This window comes from Octopus bimaculoides, chromosome 27 (assembly GCF_046866305.1).
Source record: "Octopus bimaculoides isolate indiv1 chromosome 27, ASM4686630v1, whole genome shotgun sequence".
In the NCBI taxonomy this organism is placed as follows: Eukaryota; Metazoa; Mollusca; class Cephalopoda; order Octopoda; family Octopodidae; genus Octopus; species Octopus bimaculoides.
In genome coordinates, this window is record NC_142954.1 from 18161930 (window position 1) to 18177829 (window position 15900).

Below are 15900 nucleotides of genomic sequence, written 5' to 3' on the forward strand. Positions count from 1 at the left end.
GACCCTAACTCAAATGACGTATCCAGCATTTCAGGCTGGGCCCATCTTTGGTGTAAAAATGTGACACCTTGGGCAAGTGCTTTCTACTATAGCGCTTAGGGTCTACCAAAGCCTTGCAAGAAGATTTGGTAAGTGAAAACTGTAAGAAGCCCATCATCTTGTTTACTTTTCAATTGTTCCAGTCATGAAACTGCGACCATGCTGGGGCACTTACCTTGAAGAATTTTTAGTCAAATGAATTGACCCCAGTAGTTTTTTTTTTACATTAAACCTGGGACTTATTCTATCACTCGTTTTACTGAACTGCTAAGTTATGGGGATGTAAACAAACCAACACTGGTTGTCAAGCTATGGTGGTGGGGACACACACACACACACACACACACACATGCATACATAAATACATACATACATATATATATATATGAATGTGTGGTAAGTAGCTTGCTTACCAACCACATGGTCCCGGGTTCAGTCCCACTGCGTGGCATCTTGGGCAAGTGTCTTCTACTATAGCCTCGGGCCGACCAAAGCCTTGTGAGTGGATTTGGTAGACGGAAACTGAAAGAAGCCTGTCGTATATATGTATATATATATGTATGTGTGTATGTGTTTGTATGTCTGTGTTTGTCCCCCCAACATCGCTTGACAACCGATGCTGGTGTGTTTATGTCCCCGTAACTTAGCGGTTCAGCAAAAGAGATCGATAGAATAAGTACTAGGCTTCCAAAGAATAAGTCCTGGGGTCGATTTGCTCGACTAAAGGCGGTGCTCCATTACGCTTACGTCAATTCCTCCATCGTATTGTTTTGCATTTATGATAAAATAAATGTATACAAATTATAAAAATAGTAAAAAAAATATACAGTACTGTTTCTACTTCACGGATTTTCACCTATCGCAGGGGGTTTTGGAACGTAACACCTGTGATAGTTAAGGGATTACAGTATATATATATATATATATATATATATATATATATATCATCATCATCATCATCATCATCGTTTAACGTCCGCTTTCCATGCTAGCATGGGTTGGACGATTTGACTGAGGACTGGTGAAACCGGATGGCAACACCAGGCTCCGGTCCGATTTGGCAGAGTTTCTACAGCTGGATGCCCTTCCTAACGCCAACCACTCAGAGAGTGTAGTGGGTGCTTTTACGTGTCACCCGCACGAAAACGGCCACGCTCGAAATGGTGTCTTTTATGTGCCACCCGCCCAAGCCAGTCCAGGGGCACTGGCAACGATCTCGCTCGAAAATCCTACAGGAGCCAGTCAGGCGGTACTGGCAACGGCCACGCTCAAAATGGTGCATCTCATGTGCCACCCGCACAAGAACCAGTCCAGGGGCACTGGCAACGATCTTACTTGGCTTGCCGGGTCTTCTCACGCACAGCCCATTTCCAAAGGTCTCGGTCCGTAGTCATCGCCTCGGTGAGGCCCAATGTACGAAGGTCTTGCCTCACCACCTCAGCCCAGGTCTTCCTGGGCCTACCTCTTCCACGGGTTCCCTCAACTGTTAGGGTGTGGCACTTTTTCACGCAGCTATCCTCCTCCATTCTCACCACATGTCCATACCAGCGCAATCGTCTCTCTTGCACGCCACAACTGATGCTTCTAATGTTCAGCTTTTCTCTCAAGATACTTACACTCTGACGGGTATTCACATTGACATTACACATCCAACGGAGCATACTGGCTTCATTCCTTGCGAGCTTACGTATGTCCTCAGCATTTACAGCCCATGTTTCACTGCCATGTAGCATGGTTGTTCGTACGCATGCGTCATACAGTCTGCCTTTTACTCTGAGTGAGAGTCCCTTTGTCGCCAGCAGGGGTAAGAGCTCTCTAAACTTTGCCCAGGCTATTCTTATTCTAGCAGCTACACTTTCAGCGCACCCACCCCCACTACTAACTTGGTCGCCCAGATAGCGGAAGCTATCAACTACCTCTAGTTTTTCACCCTGGAATGAGATAGAAGTTGTTTCCTGTTTGTTTGCAGTCTTTATTGCACCTGAACATCTGCCACAAACAAAAACTAACTTGCTAGTTAACCTGCCTTTGATGTTGCTGCACCTCTTATGTGTCCATAGCTTGCACCGGGTACATCTTATAGAGTTACTACCTACTCCTTTTCTACATACTGAGCAGGGCCATCTACCTGAAGGGGTTTGTGTTTTATCTACCTTCCTACTTATTAGGATTTTGGTTTTAGCTAGGTTGACTCTAAGGCCCTTCAATTCTAGACCTTGCTTCCACACCTGAAACTTCTCCTCTAGTTCTGATAGTGACTCCGCAATTAGGGCAAGGTCATCAGCATAGAGGAGCTCCCAGGGGCAACCTGTCTTGAACTCCTCTGTGATTGCCTGGAGGACTATGGTAAATAATAGGGGGCTGAGGACGGAACCTTGGTGGACCCCTACCTCTACCCGGAATTCATTGCTGTACTCATTTCCAACCCTCACCTTACTGGCAGCATCTCTGTACATGGCTCGCACAGCTCTCACTAACCATTCTTCTATCCCAAGTTTCCTCATTGACCACCAGATAAGGGATCGGGGGACCCTGTCAAAGGCTTTCTCCATGTCAACGAAAGCCAGGTACAGAGGTTTATCCTTAGCTAGGTATTTCTCCTGCAACTGTCTCACTAGAAATAAGGCATCAGTAGTGCTTTTACCTGGCACGAACCCAAACTGCATCTCATCTAAATTGATTCGCTCCCTAATTAGTTGGGCTATGACCCTCTCTGTAACTTTCATAACCTGATCTAACAGCTTGATGCCTCTGTAATTATTTGTATCTAAAGCGTCCCCTTTACCTTTGTAGCAGTTGACTATGATGCTGCTACACCAGTCATAGGGTATGACTCCTTCGTGTATCACCTGGTTCGTAATACGGGTGACTAGGCTATAGCCAACACTGCCAGATATTTTGAGCATCTCTGCAGTGATTCCTGATGGGCCGGGGGCTTTCCCGGTCTTCATACTCTTAATTGCTTTATCTACCCTGGTACTATCAACTCGGATAGCTGGTCCCTCTATTGGGTCGACATAAGGCAGGCTCTCTTTCTCCCATTCATTCTCTTTATTAAGCAATCTATCGTAGTGGCATCTCCAGACCTCTTTCTTTGCATCCTCATTTAATGCAAGCGTACCATCATCCATGCGAACACATTTCTCTCCTACATCACTATTCTCTCTCCTACACTGTCTTGCAACACGAAATACCTCGAGTCTTTGGTCCTCACGGCGCAGAACATTGGCAAATCTTTCCTTATCTGCTTCCCCTCTGGCTAAATAAACCTGTCGCCTAGCCTCCCTTCTGGCACATTGGTACAATTCCCTGCTACCACCGTTCTTCCAGTCCTTCCAAGCCTGTTTCTTTTGTCTAATAGCCCTGTCTACCTCCTTGTTCCACCACCACGTTACTCTGGGTTGGGAGGGGACCTTACACCACCCACAAATCTGGTCGGTGGCTTTCAACAGGTTGTCCCGCAGAAATCTCCAATTGTCTTCCACGTTGTATGATGCTATATCCCCTTCTATTTCGTTAAATGCTTCAAGTAACTTGTCTCTAAGTCTCTGTCCGTTTGCAGGGTCTTTAAGCTTCCACACCCTTCTTCTCCAAGCCTGTCTAATTCTGGGCACCCATTTTGCCTTGATCCCAAAGTCGCTAACTACTAATCTATGTTGTGGGGTACATTCTTCGCCAGGGTAGGTTTTGGCATTTATAAGCCGCCCTCTTTCCCTATTTCTGGCGAGGATGTAGTCGATTTGGCTAGAGTGTCTGCCGGAGCGGTAGGTGACTAGGTGACTGGCAGGTTTCCTGAAGTTGGTATTGCAGACCATAAGATTGGTTGCATCACAGAACTCCAGCAGTCTGGTTCCCTCCTCGTTGCGGGAACCGAAGCCATAGCCTCCATGTATGCCATGGAAGCCCCCAGCACGACGTCCGACATGACCGTTGAAGTCTCCAGCCACAAAGAGAAGGTCCCTGTCACTCGTCGACGAGGTAGTTTGCAAGAGGGTGTCATAGAATTGGTCTTTCAGACCATCTGGTAGCCCAGGTTGAGGTGCATAGGCTGAGATGACAGTAGCTAATCTATGATGAAGCACTAGTCTGATCTTAAGTACTCTGTCACTTACTCTAACGACCTCGATTACCTTATCCACCCATTTCTCCGCTAGAAGTATTCCTACGCCCCCGACCCCGTCAGTGTTCCCTGCCCAGAAAATCTTGTACCTGTGTTCTTTGCCTGTGAGGAACCTTGCAGAACCTCCTCTCCATCTTACTTCCTGGATGCAGCACATATCTACGCATCTCCGTTCAAGCATCTCAACAATTTCACCAGATCTACCTTTCAGCGTGCCGACGTTGAGAGTGCCAATCCTAACAGTATGGGTGTTGGGGGTGTGGGCCTGTAGCCTGGGAAGGGGAAAAGCAGTGTCGTGTACCTGAAAAGAAAACTTGCAATTGGAAGAATTCATAAGCAAAACAGTACCTACAACCTGCAAACATTTCTCAACCTTAATGCGCTACCCAAAGGTAGGGGAGAGGATGGCCAAGGCCACTAGATGGGTTCCGGGAGACAGCCGAGGTTGACAGGATGGTAGAGGAATGAACTTCCGGTGGAGGGGGTGGGATGACAGAGGAATGAACTTCCGGTGGAGGGGGTGGGATGACAGAGAAATGAACTTCCGGTGGAGGGGGTGGGATGACAGAGGAATGAACTTCCGGTGGAGGGGGTGGGATGACAGAGGAATGAACTTCCGGTGGAGGGGGTGGGAGGGCGGGTTACCGCCAGCGAGTAGATAGGGCTCTTAATTGTAGATTTTAAATATTTGAGAGACAACAATGCATAAATCGTAATTTTTAAAAGAGCAATGAATTCTGGGTGATTAGAATATAACGTAGCATGAATTTAGGAAGCTTAGAAAATGAATAAGCATGAATTTAAGACAACAACTGAATTCAATTGAATTTCATGGAGAGAAACAAGATAAATAATAGGGGGCAACTAAAGCGCGAAGGTATTTATGAGATGTTTGAGGCCGTAAATAAATAAAAAATCTCTATCTTATCTGCATCTTGAGATTTCGTCGTAGTATGTCAGCGAGATAATTTAGAATGGGTTTCTCATTTATATATAGCCAGAACCTGAAGACCTTAAGGAAAAACTACGAAAGAGAGAGAGAGAGGATGGAGGGGTAGACAGAGGCATGGCGGGAGAAAAGATCATCATCATCATCATCTATATATATATGATTGACTGCTAGCTCCAAAAGTCTTCTTATTCTCTCTTTGTTTATTTTGTTGTGTTCTTTTCTGTTGAAGAGCGTAGGCTCGAAATGTAAAAGACTTTCTCACCTTCTTGAGCGTTAAATTAATACACATGTTTGTTGTTTATACACCTGTCTTTATCTTTTGTTTTTCTGTAAATTTCAACTATATCTTTATTTATATATATATACTCTTTTACTTGTTTTTGTCATTTGACTATGGCCATGCTGGAGCACTGCCTTTAGTCGAGCAAATCAACCCCAGAGCTTATTCTTTGTAAGCCTAGTACTTATTCTGTCGGTCTCTTTTGCCAAACCGCTAAGTTATGGGGACGCAAACACACCAGCATCGGTTGTCAAGCAGACACACAAACATATACATACGCTCACACACATATATATATATACACATATACGATGGGCTTCTTCCAGTTTCTGTCTACCAAATCGACTCACAAGGCTATGGGTCAGCCCGAGGCTATAGTAGAAGACACTTGCCCAAGGTGCCACGCAGTGGGAGTGAACCCGAGACCATGTGGTTGGTAAGCAAGCTACTTACCACACAACCACTCCTGCATCTATATATATATGGCAAACTTCTTTCAGTTGGGGCCTACCAAATCCACTTACGAAGCTTTGGTTGTCCTGGGCTATATTAGAAGCTAATTGCCCCAAGGTGCCATGCAGTGGGACTGAACTTGGAACCACATGTTTAGGGAGCAGACTTTGCAAACACACAACTATACTTGATATAAAGAAATAATCCTTCAACCTTTTCTCTTTTTTGCCCTTTTTCTTTTAGTGTATAAGATTGAGTTCTCACAGCCTTGAAAGAAATTTTGACAAAATGTTAGATCTCTGGCAGAATGTTATTTCCAGGTAAGTGTATGAAACCCTTAGAACAACATATTGGCATCATAAGACTAGAGGCTGTCTTGGACAGACTGATATTAAAAGAATTAAGCCTTTTTGTTACCATATTTCTGTAGAAATACACTGAATTTGTTTTGATTAATTTTGAAAATAATGATGGATTTAGTAAATTGTCTTTGTCATTATTAATCTGGTGTTTGGAACATAAATTTGAACATTTATTAACATGAAACTGATAGGTTTTAATCTCGATCACTTTGAAATGGGAAGTTTTTTTTTTTATCACAAAGCCAGGGTCACTCTCAGGTGGGCTGGTATCAAAAGGGTTAGCTTTTTTTATTACCATATTTCTGTAGAAATACACTGCCTTTGTTTAAGTTTGAAAATAATGAAGAATTTTGTAAAATAACTGTGTCACTATTCATTTAGTGTTTGGAACATGAATTAACATGAAATTTTGATCAAAGGTTTTAATTTAGATAATTTTAAAACAGAGAATTTTGTGTCATAAAACCAGAAGGTTTCCTTGGGCAACTTGGTAACAAAAGGTTTAACCCTTTTGTTACCATATTTCTGTAGAAATACAATACCTTTGTTTCAATTAATTTTAAAAAATAACGAAGAATTGAGTAATATATTGTTGTTACTTTTCGTTTAGTGTTTGGAACATAAATTAACATGAAATTTTGATGGCAAGTTTTAATCTGGATCACTTCAAAATGGAAAGTTTTTGTCACAGAACCAGGAAGTTGTTTTGGGCAAGTTAATAAATGAACAGGTTCTGTTGAAATACACTGCCGTTGTGGCAATTAATTTTGAAAGTAGTGAAGAATTTAGTAAAATATCTGTCATTATTAATCTGGTGCTTAAGATGGTGAGCTGGCAGAATCATTAGCACACCGAACAAAATGCTTAGCGGCAGTTTGTCAGTCTTCGTGTTCTGAGTTCAAATTCTGCTGAGGTCGACTCTGCCTTTCATCCTTTCAGGGTCAATAAATTAAGTACCAGTGAAACACTGGGGTTGATGTAATTGATGAGTCCCCTCCCCTCAAATTTCCGGCCTTGTGCCTTTAGTAGAGAGGATTATTATTATTATCATTATTATTATTATTATGAGGTAGCAAGCTGGCAGAATCATTAGCACATCAAGCAAAATGCTTACCGGCAGTTTGTCAGTCTTTACGTTTTGAGTTCAAATTCTGCCAAGGTCGACTCTGCCTTTCATCCTTTCAGGGTCGATAAATTAAGTACCAGTGAAACACTGGGGTTGATGTAATTGATGAGTCCCCTCCCCTCAAATGACGTTTGGAACATCAATTAACATAAAATTTCAATGGAAGGTTTAAATTTAGATGATTTTAAAAACAGGAAATATCTTTCATAGAACCAGGAACAGTCTCAAATAGTTTCTCATTCTCTATCTTCCTCCAGACCAAATTTCTCTGATAATGATCGACTCAAGACACTGATTCGAATGATTGCCTCTGACATGGCTTCCAGTCTCCCTAACAGTGGTCACATGTATGCCATGGGCCAGGCATCCTCAACTCTTTCTCCTTCGGCCCAATGGAAGGAACTTTTCTCAGGAGTAACTCAGGTAAGTCACTCAGTCCACATATCTGTTTTACATGCTTAGCTAAGTTAGTTGTTAGTCCTGTGTGTGACTTTTGACTGCATCTGTTTGTGGGGCCTTGGTTTTGAAGAGTGAGTGTGGAATCACCCCTAAGCCACTATTGTTCCTAAGTCTACTCTGACCAGGTGTAGTAGCACCTGTTAGGGTCCCAGCTAAAGGTTAATTAGCTCCTAAGTCTGCTCTGATCAGGTGTAGTAGCACTTGTTAGGGTCCTAGCTAAAGGTTAATTAGCTCCTAAGTCTATTCTGACCAGGTGTAGTAGCACCTGTTAAGGTCCCAGCTAAAGGTTAATTAGCACATAATGGAAGAAACAATGAGCACAAATCCTCAATGCTTTGTGAGTGCCTTGGGAAGGGAAAAGGCTGGCAGAATCACCCTTGATAGTAAATCAGGGAGTTGAGCCCCCTCATGATGTCTGGCGTCCCCTTTTGATGCCCTTCCAACAACACCAGGGTGGATGGAGCTCTGCAGCCTCTTTAAGCAACTCACCTAGGTCGTCACTCCAATGTAAAACCTGCAGCTTGTTGGTCAATGCAGCTGTCTTAGCCCGTTGACCCACAATGGTTTGACCTCCAAATCTAAGGGGCAAGATTGAACTGCATGGACTGATCCTTACTTTAAAACTACTCAGCACAGGCAGGAAGAATATTTGCCCCACGTGTGCCAGAGCCTGTCGTTCAAGAATTGTCTTATATAGTCACTAGTGAAGGTATGTAGCTCGGTGGTTAGGGTAATTGGCTTATGATCATAATGCCAGGAGTTCAATTCCCGGCCATGCACTGTGTCCTTGAGCAAGACACTTTATTTCATATTGCTCCAGTTCACTTAGCTGGCAAGAGTGAGCAGTACCTGTATTTCAAAGGGCCAGTCTTGTGACGTTTTGTGTCATAATAATTCTCCTTGAGAACCACGTTAAGGGTACACATGTCTGTGGAGTACTCAACCACTTGCACATTAATTTCATGAGCAGGCTGTTCTGTTGATCGGATCAACTGGAACCCTCGTTGTAACCAACAGTGTCAAATTTTTTTTATTTCAAGTTTGCTCCTGCCCTCAAGTTTGCTCCTGCCCTCAAGTTTGCTCCTGGCAAAAACGAGTGCTACCTGTAATTCAAAGGGCCAGCCTTGTCACACTCTGTGTCATAATAAACCTCCCTGAGAACCATGTTAAGGGTACAGGTATCTGTGGAGGGCTCAGCCACTTGCACATTAACTTCACAAGCGGGTTGTTCCACTGATTGATTCAGCTGGAACCCTCGTCACCATAACTGGCAGATTATCTTTTATCTTTAACTTGTTTCAATCATTAGAATGTGGCCATGCTGGGGCACCGCCTTCAGGAATTTATTTTTCAGTTGAATTCATCGATGCTGGTACTTATTTTTTTAGTTAAGCCTGGTACTTATTATGTCAGTCTGTCTTGCCAAACCACTAGGTTATGGGGACATAAACACACCAACACCAGTTGTCACGCATTGGTTGGGGGACAAACACAGATGCACAGATACGTTCATATATACGACAGGCTTCTTTCAGTTTGGTACCGTTGGCGTCACATTAGTTACCAAAACAAAGCTGAAGACAGCATTGAATGAACTTATCTCTTTAGCATTTACACCAACCAGATCCAGCCAAAATATTCTACCAGTTTTATGTTCAACTGACCAGATCCAGCCTCTCACACCTACCCTACATTGTCATTATAAAAGTATACAATCACCTCATCGAAGTCTCAAAGGTACAAGATAATACATGATTAATTAAAAACAATGGGAATAAATAAGAATTATATTCGATGGAGTAGTCTGTATACTAAAGGGTTAAGGACTAAAAATTCCTGATTTTTAGTTATGTCACTCAAGCCCTGGTCAAGTTCTTAGGACGGCAGGTAGGTTGCTTTATAGTATTTGTTCTGTGCCTGGACTCATCATTGTCGTTGTTGTTTTAATGTCCCCTTGGGTTGGGAACGAATTTTGTAGAGGCTGATATTCTGTAGCCAGAAGCCTTTCCCACCATCACCATAATGCCACCACAAATGCGATTAAATATGAATGGCAAAGAAAGGACTAATCTAGCTGATTGATTGACTGAATAATTAATCAAACAAGTGATTTGTTAATTGGTTAAATGATTAAATAATTGATTACTAATAATAAAGGAAGTGAAATAGAACCAGTGTGTGTGTTCATTATTAGCGTAATGTTTTTTCTAGGTTTTTCTTTCTTTAATTTCTCTCATTTGCTTCTCATTTTCTTTTTTTTCTTTTTCTACTAATGGTACTCCTTTGCTGTACTTTAATACAGGTGAACATGATGAAGACGCTGGCTGAGCTTGACAATGTTGATGAAATTGTGGCTAAGCTGGAGCAAATAGCTGGCCATGTCTTAAACTTCAAAAATGTTCGGTAATTATTTTTTTTTTTTTTTCATCTGAATCTATTGAAATGACATCTTTTTCATTTCATGTCTTTAGAATCCATCTGCTAATTACAGGTTTCTCGCGCTCCCTTTCTTTATCTCTTCTCTCCTTCTCTTATTCTCTCCCCCTCTCTTTCTCGAGCTAACGTAGTAAATATTTTAGAAATAGATGTTAAATGCGGTTTTCATCTGAAGATTGCAAAGCATGTTTGTCATGCAAAGTGTGAAATCAATTGATATTGAAATATGCATTACTTACTGATGTATTCAAAGCAAAGGTAAACCTATTTCTCATATATTCATTGCATTGGTCGTGTGTATCTTTATCGTAATTTTTATGGTGGTTTATACTCTCTCTTTCCTTTCCCGGAGCGTCCAATAACACTATCCGTATCACGTCCTCACTTTGTTGTCTTTTTGAACTTATATATATATACCGTTTGTTATCTCCCCCTTTCTTAGCTCTCCTGAAATAAGAATTTCTAACTTCCGGTCAGCCATTGTTATGATCGGCCATTATTATGATTGACCGTTGACTGAACACTATTCAATTTTTTTTCTCCGTGTTTTTCTCCTTGTCTCCGTATTCTTTCTGTTGAAGAGCGTAGCTCGAAACGTCAAAGACTTTCCGTATTCCCGAGCGTCATACTAATATATACTTTTGTTATTTACACCACCTGTCCTCGTCTGTTGTTATTATTTGTATATTCTCCCATATATATATATATATATATATATACATATATATATATATATATATATATATATATATATATATATATATATATATATATGTATGTATGTATGTATATGTATGTATGTGTATATATATATATATATGTATGTATGTATATGTATGTATGTGTATATATATATATATATATATATATATATATATATATATATATATATATATATATATACATATATATATATATATATGTATGTGATTTTAGAGTCAAAGTTTGACTGCTATTTCCAGCATGGTGGTATCTCTTAGATACCCTAAATTATAATTTTAATAATAATTATTACCTTTGAGGTTTTTATTCCCATGCTGGCTACATGATAAGATCGGTATTTTAAATAACGATCTAATCCTTATATCTATCTATCTATCTATCTACATATCTGTCTGTCTGTCTATCTGTCTATCTATCTAACTATCTATCTATCTGTCTATCTGTCTGTCTGTCTGTCTATATATATATATATATATATATATATATATATATATATATATAGTTATTAGTGGGTGATTACACTGTGTAATAACAATATTTCTGCTTCAGCAAGTCAGCGCTGAATCTGTGTGAAATGTAATGGAAAATAGGTCAGTTTCAAAATATTGATGTCCAGGTCAGAAAAGCAAGGTTTGAAAGGAAATGATAGTGATTTTCTTTGATTTCTAGATAGAAGCAAATAGGAAATGACCCTTTCTGACCAAAGACAACAAAAAATAAGAATAAAAATGGTGTTACATAGTTTGATGTTTGAGTATCTAATATCCTTAATTTTGGGGTTATTTTCTTGTTCTTACCTCCAGTGTTTCTGTGAATGCCACCGAAGAAGCAATGGAAGCCACCGTTCACAAACTAGACACATTCTTGCAGCCTTTGTCGCAGGAATTCTCTACAGAAAGAGTTCTTGTCAATGTAAGTATATTGGTCTCTTCCCCCTCTATTTTTTACCCTCTCTTTCTTCTCTTTCTTTCTCCCCCTCTCCCCACTCACTCCTCCTCTCCCCCACTCACCCCCTCTCCCCACTCACTCCCCCTCTCCTCCGTTCCTCTCACTCCCCTCTCTTTACTTCCCCTTTCTTCCCACCACTTCCTCCCCCGTTTCTCCCCCCTCTCTCCATTCCCCCTTCTCTTCACTTTCCCTTTCCTCCCACCACTCTTATCACCCTATCTCCATATCTCCTAGCCTTCATATATTGCCATATCAATTAATAGTTAAGTGTTAACATTTTCAATGCTGATAAAAATTTAAAAAACTTTTCCTCACTTTTTAATTAATTCTAATTATTACTTTAATGTCACATGCAATTAATTACACAATAAACGAGGTTAAGTCTAAGATAATTTGCATTCTCCTTCCTGTATTTCTTTAAAACAAAAACAGGGGTCGAGTGGCAGAGTTCTGCTTTAACCCTTCAAAACTTTTTTCTCTTTTTGGGATTTTCAGAAAATTTTTGTAAATTTTTGTTCTACACTCAGGAATTTATATAATTATGCAAAAAAATAACATTTTTTAAAAATTTCAAGAAGCCCTCTCCCTCACCCCATAAATCCTAAAAGTTCCACTTTAAAATTTTTTTTTTTAAATCAGAGTTGGACAGTCTGAATATTCTGCTTAAATCCCAGCAATGGATCACACTTAGATGCATCATCATTCCATTAAGGAAACCTGTACATGAACCTAAGGTCTGTTAGAAACAGTAGCTAAATCCCCTTCAAGTCAAATCGTACCGTTTCATATGCTAAACAAGGAAACCTGTACATGACCCTATGGCTTGCTAGAAATAGTAGCAAATCCTACTGTTTGATAAACCAAACAAGGAAGTCTGTACATGACCGTGTGGCCTGCTAGAAATGGTAGCTAAATCTCCCTCAAATCAGATCCTACTGTTTAACACTTTAGTATTTAAACTGGCCATATCCAGCCCAAATATTCTACTTGTTTTATGTTCAAACCAGCCAGATCTGACCTCTCACACCTACTCTAAAATGTCATTCTAATAATAAACTATCACACTGTTGGAATCTTGAACCTTCAAGATAATCCATGGTTAATCCAAAACAATGTGAATTAATAAGCATTACATTTGAGAGAGTAATTTGGATGCCAAAGGGTTAGGGTTAGGGTTAGGGTTAGGGATGTGACTTACACACAAGCAAATAAGGTCGGTAAGTACTCTGAGTATCTACGTGTTGGTTCCCTAGTCTCCCTAACATCTTCATTCTTTGTTTCGCGCAGGATTCCAAATTCCAACCGCATGAAAAACGGACCCACGTCGAGTTGCCGTTCACAGTAAATTACGTCTCCATGTCGGTGCCAAGTGTTCAATACACACATCCTGACAGTTCAAGGTAGGCAGGGGTTGAGGGGGATGAATGAGGTGGGGGTTGTCGGCTACCACTGCTTCTGCAGCATTCTTTGTCACTTCTCTTTCTTCTTTCCTTACTTCCCTCTTTCTTTTCTTCCTTCTTTCCTTTCCTCCATTCTCTTTTCATTCTTTGTCACCTTCTCTTTCTGTATTCTTTCTCTTCCTTCCTTCTTCCTTCCTTCCTTCCATTTTATTTTCTTTCTTCATCTTTTGTCCCTTTTTTCTATCTTGTGTATATTCGTCACTGCTGCTGCTGCTTCAATCTTTTTCTCTTCTTTCCATCCTTTCTTTCCTTCTTTTTCTTTTCTTCCATCATTTCTTCTTTCCTTCTATACTTCAGTCAGCTGCTTTCTCATTTCAAACAGTTAAACTAGTGATTGAACCCATAGGAATCTATAATCATTTAGAAATCTTAGAAATCTATAATGATTCTATTGTCCACAAATACATGATGAAGCAAAAATAAATTCAATTTCATCATCATCATCATCATCATCGTTTAACGTCCACTTTCCATGCTATCATGGGTTGGACGATTTGACTGAGGACTGGTGAACCAGATGGCTACACCAGGCTCCAATCTGATCTGGCAGAGTTTCTACCGCTGGATGCCCTTCCTAACGCCAACCACTGCGAGAGTGTAGTGGGTGCTTTTTACGTGCCACCGGCATGAGGGCCGGTTCAGTGGTACTGGCAATGGCCACGCTCAAAAAGGTGTTTCTTATGTGCCACCTGCACAGGAGTCAGTCCAATGTTTTGTTCACATGCCACCGGCACAAGTGCCAGTAAGGCGAAGCTGGAAACGATCGCGCTCAAATGGTGCTTTTTACGTGCCACTGGCACGGGAGTGAGACCACTGCTCTGGCAGTGATCCCGCTCGGATGGTACTGTTAGCGCTCCACTAGCATGGGTGCCAGTCATCAAATTTAGTTCAGTTTCGATCTCACTTGCCATCACTTTCTTTATTGAATCTCAGCTCAAATCATTTTCTGTACTCAGAGTACTTTCTCAGCTCAAATTATTTTCTGTACTCAAAGTACTTTCTCAGCTCAAATCATTTTCTTTATTCAAAGTACTTTCTCAGCTCAAATCATTTTCTTTATTCAAATCACTTTCTCAGCTCAAATCATTTTCTGTACTCTGAGTACTTTCTCAGCTCAAATCATTTTCTGTACTCTGAGTACTTTCTCAGCTCAAATCACTTTCTGTACTCAAAGTACTTTCTCAGCTCAAATCACTTTATTCAAATCACTTTCTCTGCTCAAATCATTTTCTGTACTCAAAGTACTTTCTTTGCTCAAATCATTTTAAGTACTTTCTCAGCTCAAATCCTTTTCTCAACTCAAACCATTTTCTTTATTCAAAACACTTTCTCAGCTCAGATCACTTTCTCATCTGAAATTATTATCTCAGCTCAAATCACTTTCTCAGCTCAAATCATTTTCTCAGATAATCTCACATTCAGCTTGAAAAGCTCTCTTAAGCTCAAAACACTTTCTTTAGATTAAGTCACGTTCTCAGTTTAAGTGACTTTTATAAAACCATTGAAGAGAACTGAAAAACTGTAAAATATATAATTAAAATATGTGTTTTTAATATCATGTTTGTATTCAACAATATTTTTTTGTTTTCTTTATTTATAGACTAACCATCCTTGCCAAACTCCTCTCATCCAAATTTTTACACAGAGAAATCAGGTTTGTAAAATATTTCATTTTGCATGTGTGTGTACACACACACATGCACATGTAAGAGATAAATGTGTGTATATATATATATATATATATATATATATATATATATATAAACAAGCAACACACACACACACACACACACATACACACGGACCCGCGCACACGCACACATACTTACCTCCCTCTCTTGCACTCTCCTGTCTTAGAAAGAACTTTTCCTCCACCCTTTTCCTTCCGGTCATTCCACAATGTAACCTCGTGGATATCGTTGGCGATTTTTTTCTTCCTCCGTTTTTCCCTTCTTTGGACTTTCCCTTGTTTCCGACGAAGAGCTCCGCTCGAAACGTCAAATTCTCTTTCTTTCCTTTCCTGAGCGTCCAGTAACACAATATCTGTATCACGTCCTCGCGTTGTTGTTTTTTGTTGTTGTTTTTGTTGTTTTTCGTTTTTGAACTCACTATATATATATATATATATATATATATATATATATGTACATTTGCTGTTTTGATTCCTTTTGTAGAGAGAAAGGTGGAGCCTATGGAAGCGGCGCCTTAAACGGTGACAGCACTTTCAACTTCTTTTCATATCGGTGAGGTTTTATTCTAATCAACATCATCATCATCATCATCACTGCCATCAACATTAGCATCATAACCATTGTCACCATCACCACCTCCTCCATCATCATCATCATCTTTATTACTGTCATCAGCATCATTGTCATCATCATCACTGCTACCACTACTACTATCATTACCATTTTATCATTACTACAAGTTCCACCACCACCACCACCAATAACCACTACCACCAACTCCACCGTTATGAACCGCCCCCCCCCTCCCATTATTAGCACTTCATCAATTATGAAGACGAATGTACCACTTG

The 15900-nt window shown here is 40.3% G+C and overlaps 1 protein-coding gene across 2 annotated transcripts in view; it reads left to right on the forward strand.

Annotated features, from left to right (window-relative positions):
• The window catches only part of LOC106883810 (presequence protease, mitochondrial-like), a 50586-nt gene that overhangs the window by 31105 nt on the left and 3581 nt on the right, over positions 1-15900 (forward strand). For both annotated transcript variants that reach the window (XM_089343477.1, XM_089343478.1), the window contains 7 exons: positions 6088-6164; positions 7590-7755; positions 10094-10194; positions 11754-11862; positions 13186-13298; positions 14959-15012; positions 15533-15601. In XM_089343477.1, coding sequence (XP_089199603.1) covers positions 6088-6164; positions 7590-7755; positions 10094-10194; positions 11754-11862; positions 13186-13298; positions 14959-15012; positions 15533-15601 — 689 coding nt within the window. The remainder of the gene's footprint in view (positions 1-6087; positions 6165-7589; positions 7756-10093; positions 10195-11753; positions 11863-13185; positions 13299-14958; positions 15013-15532; positions 15602-15900) is intronic.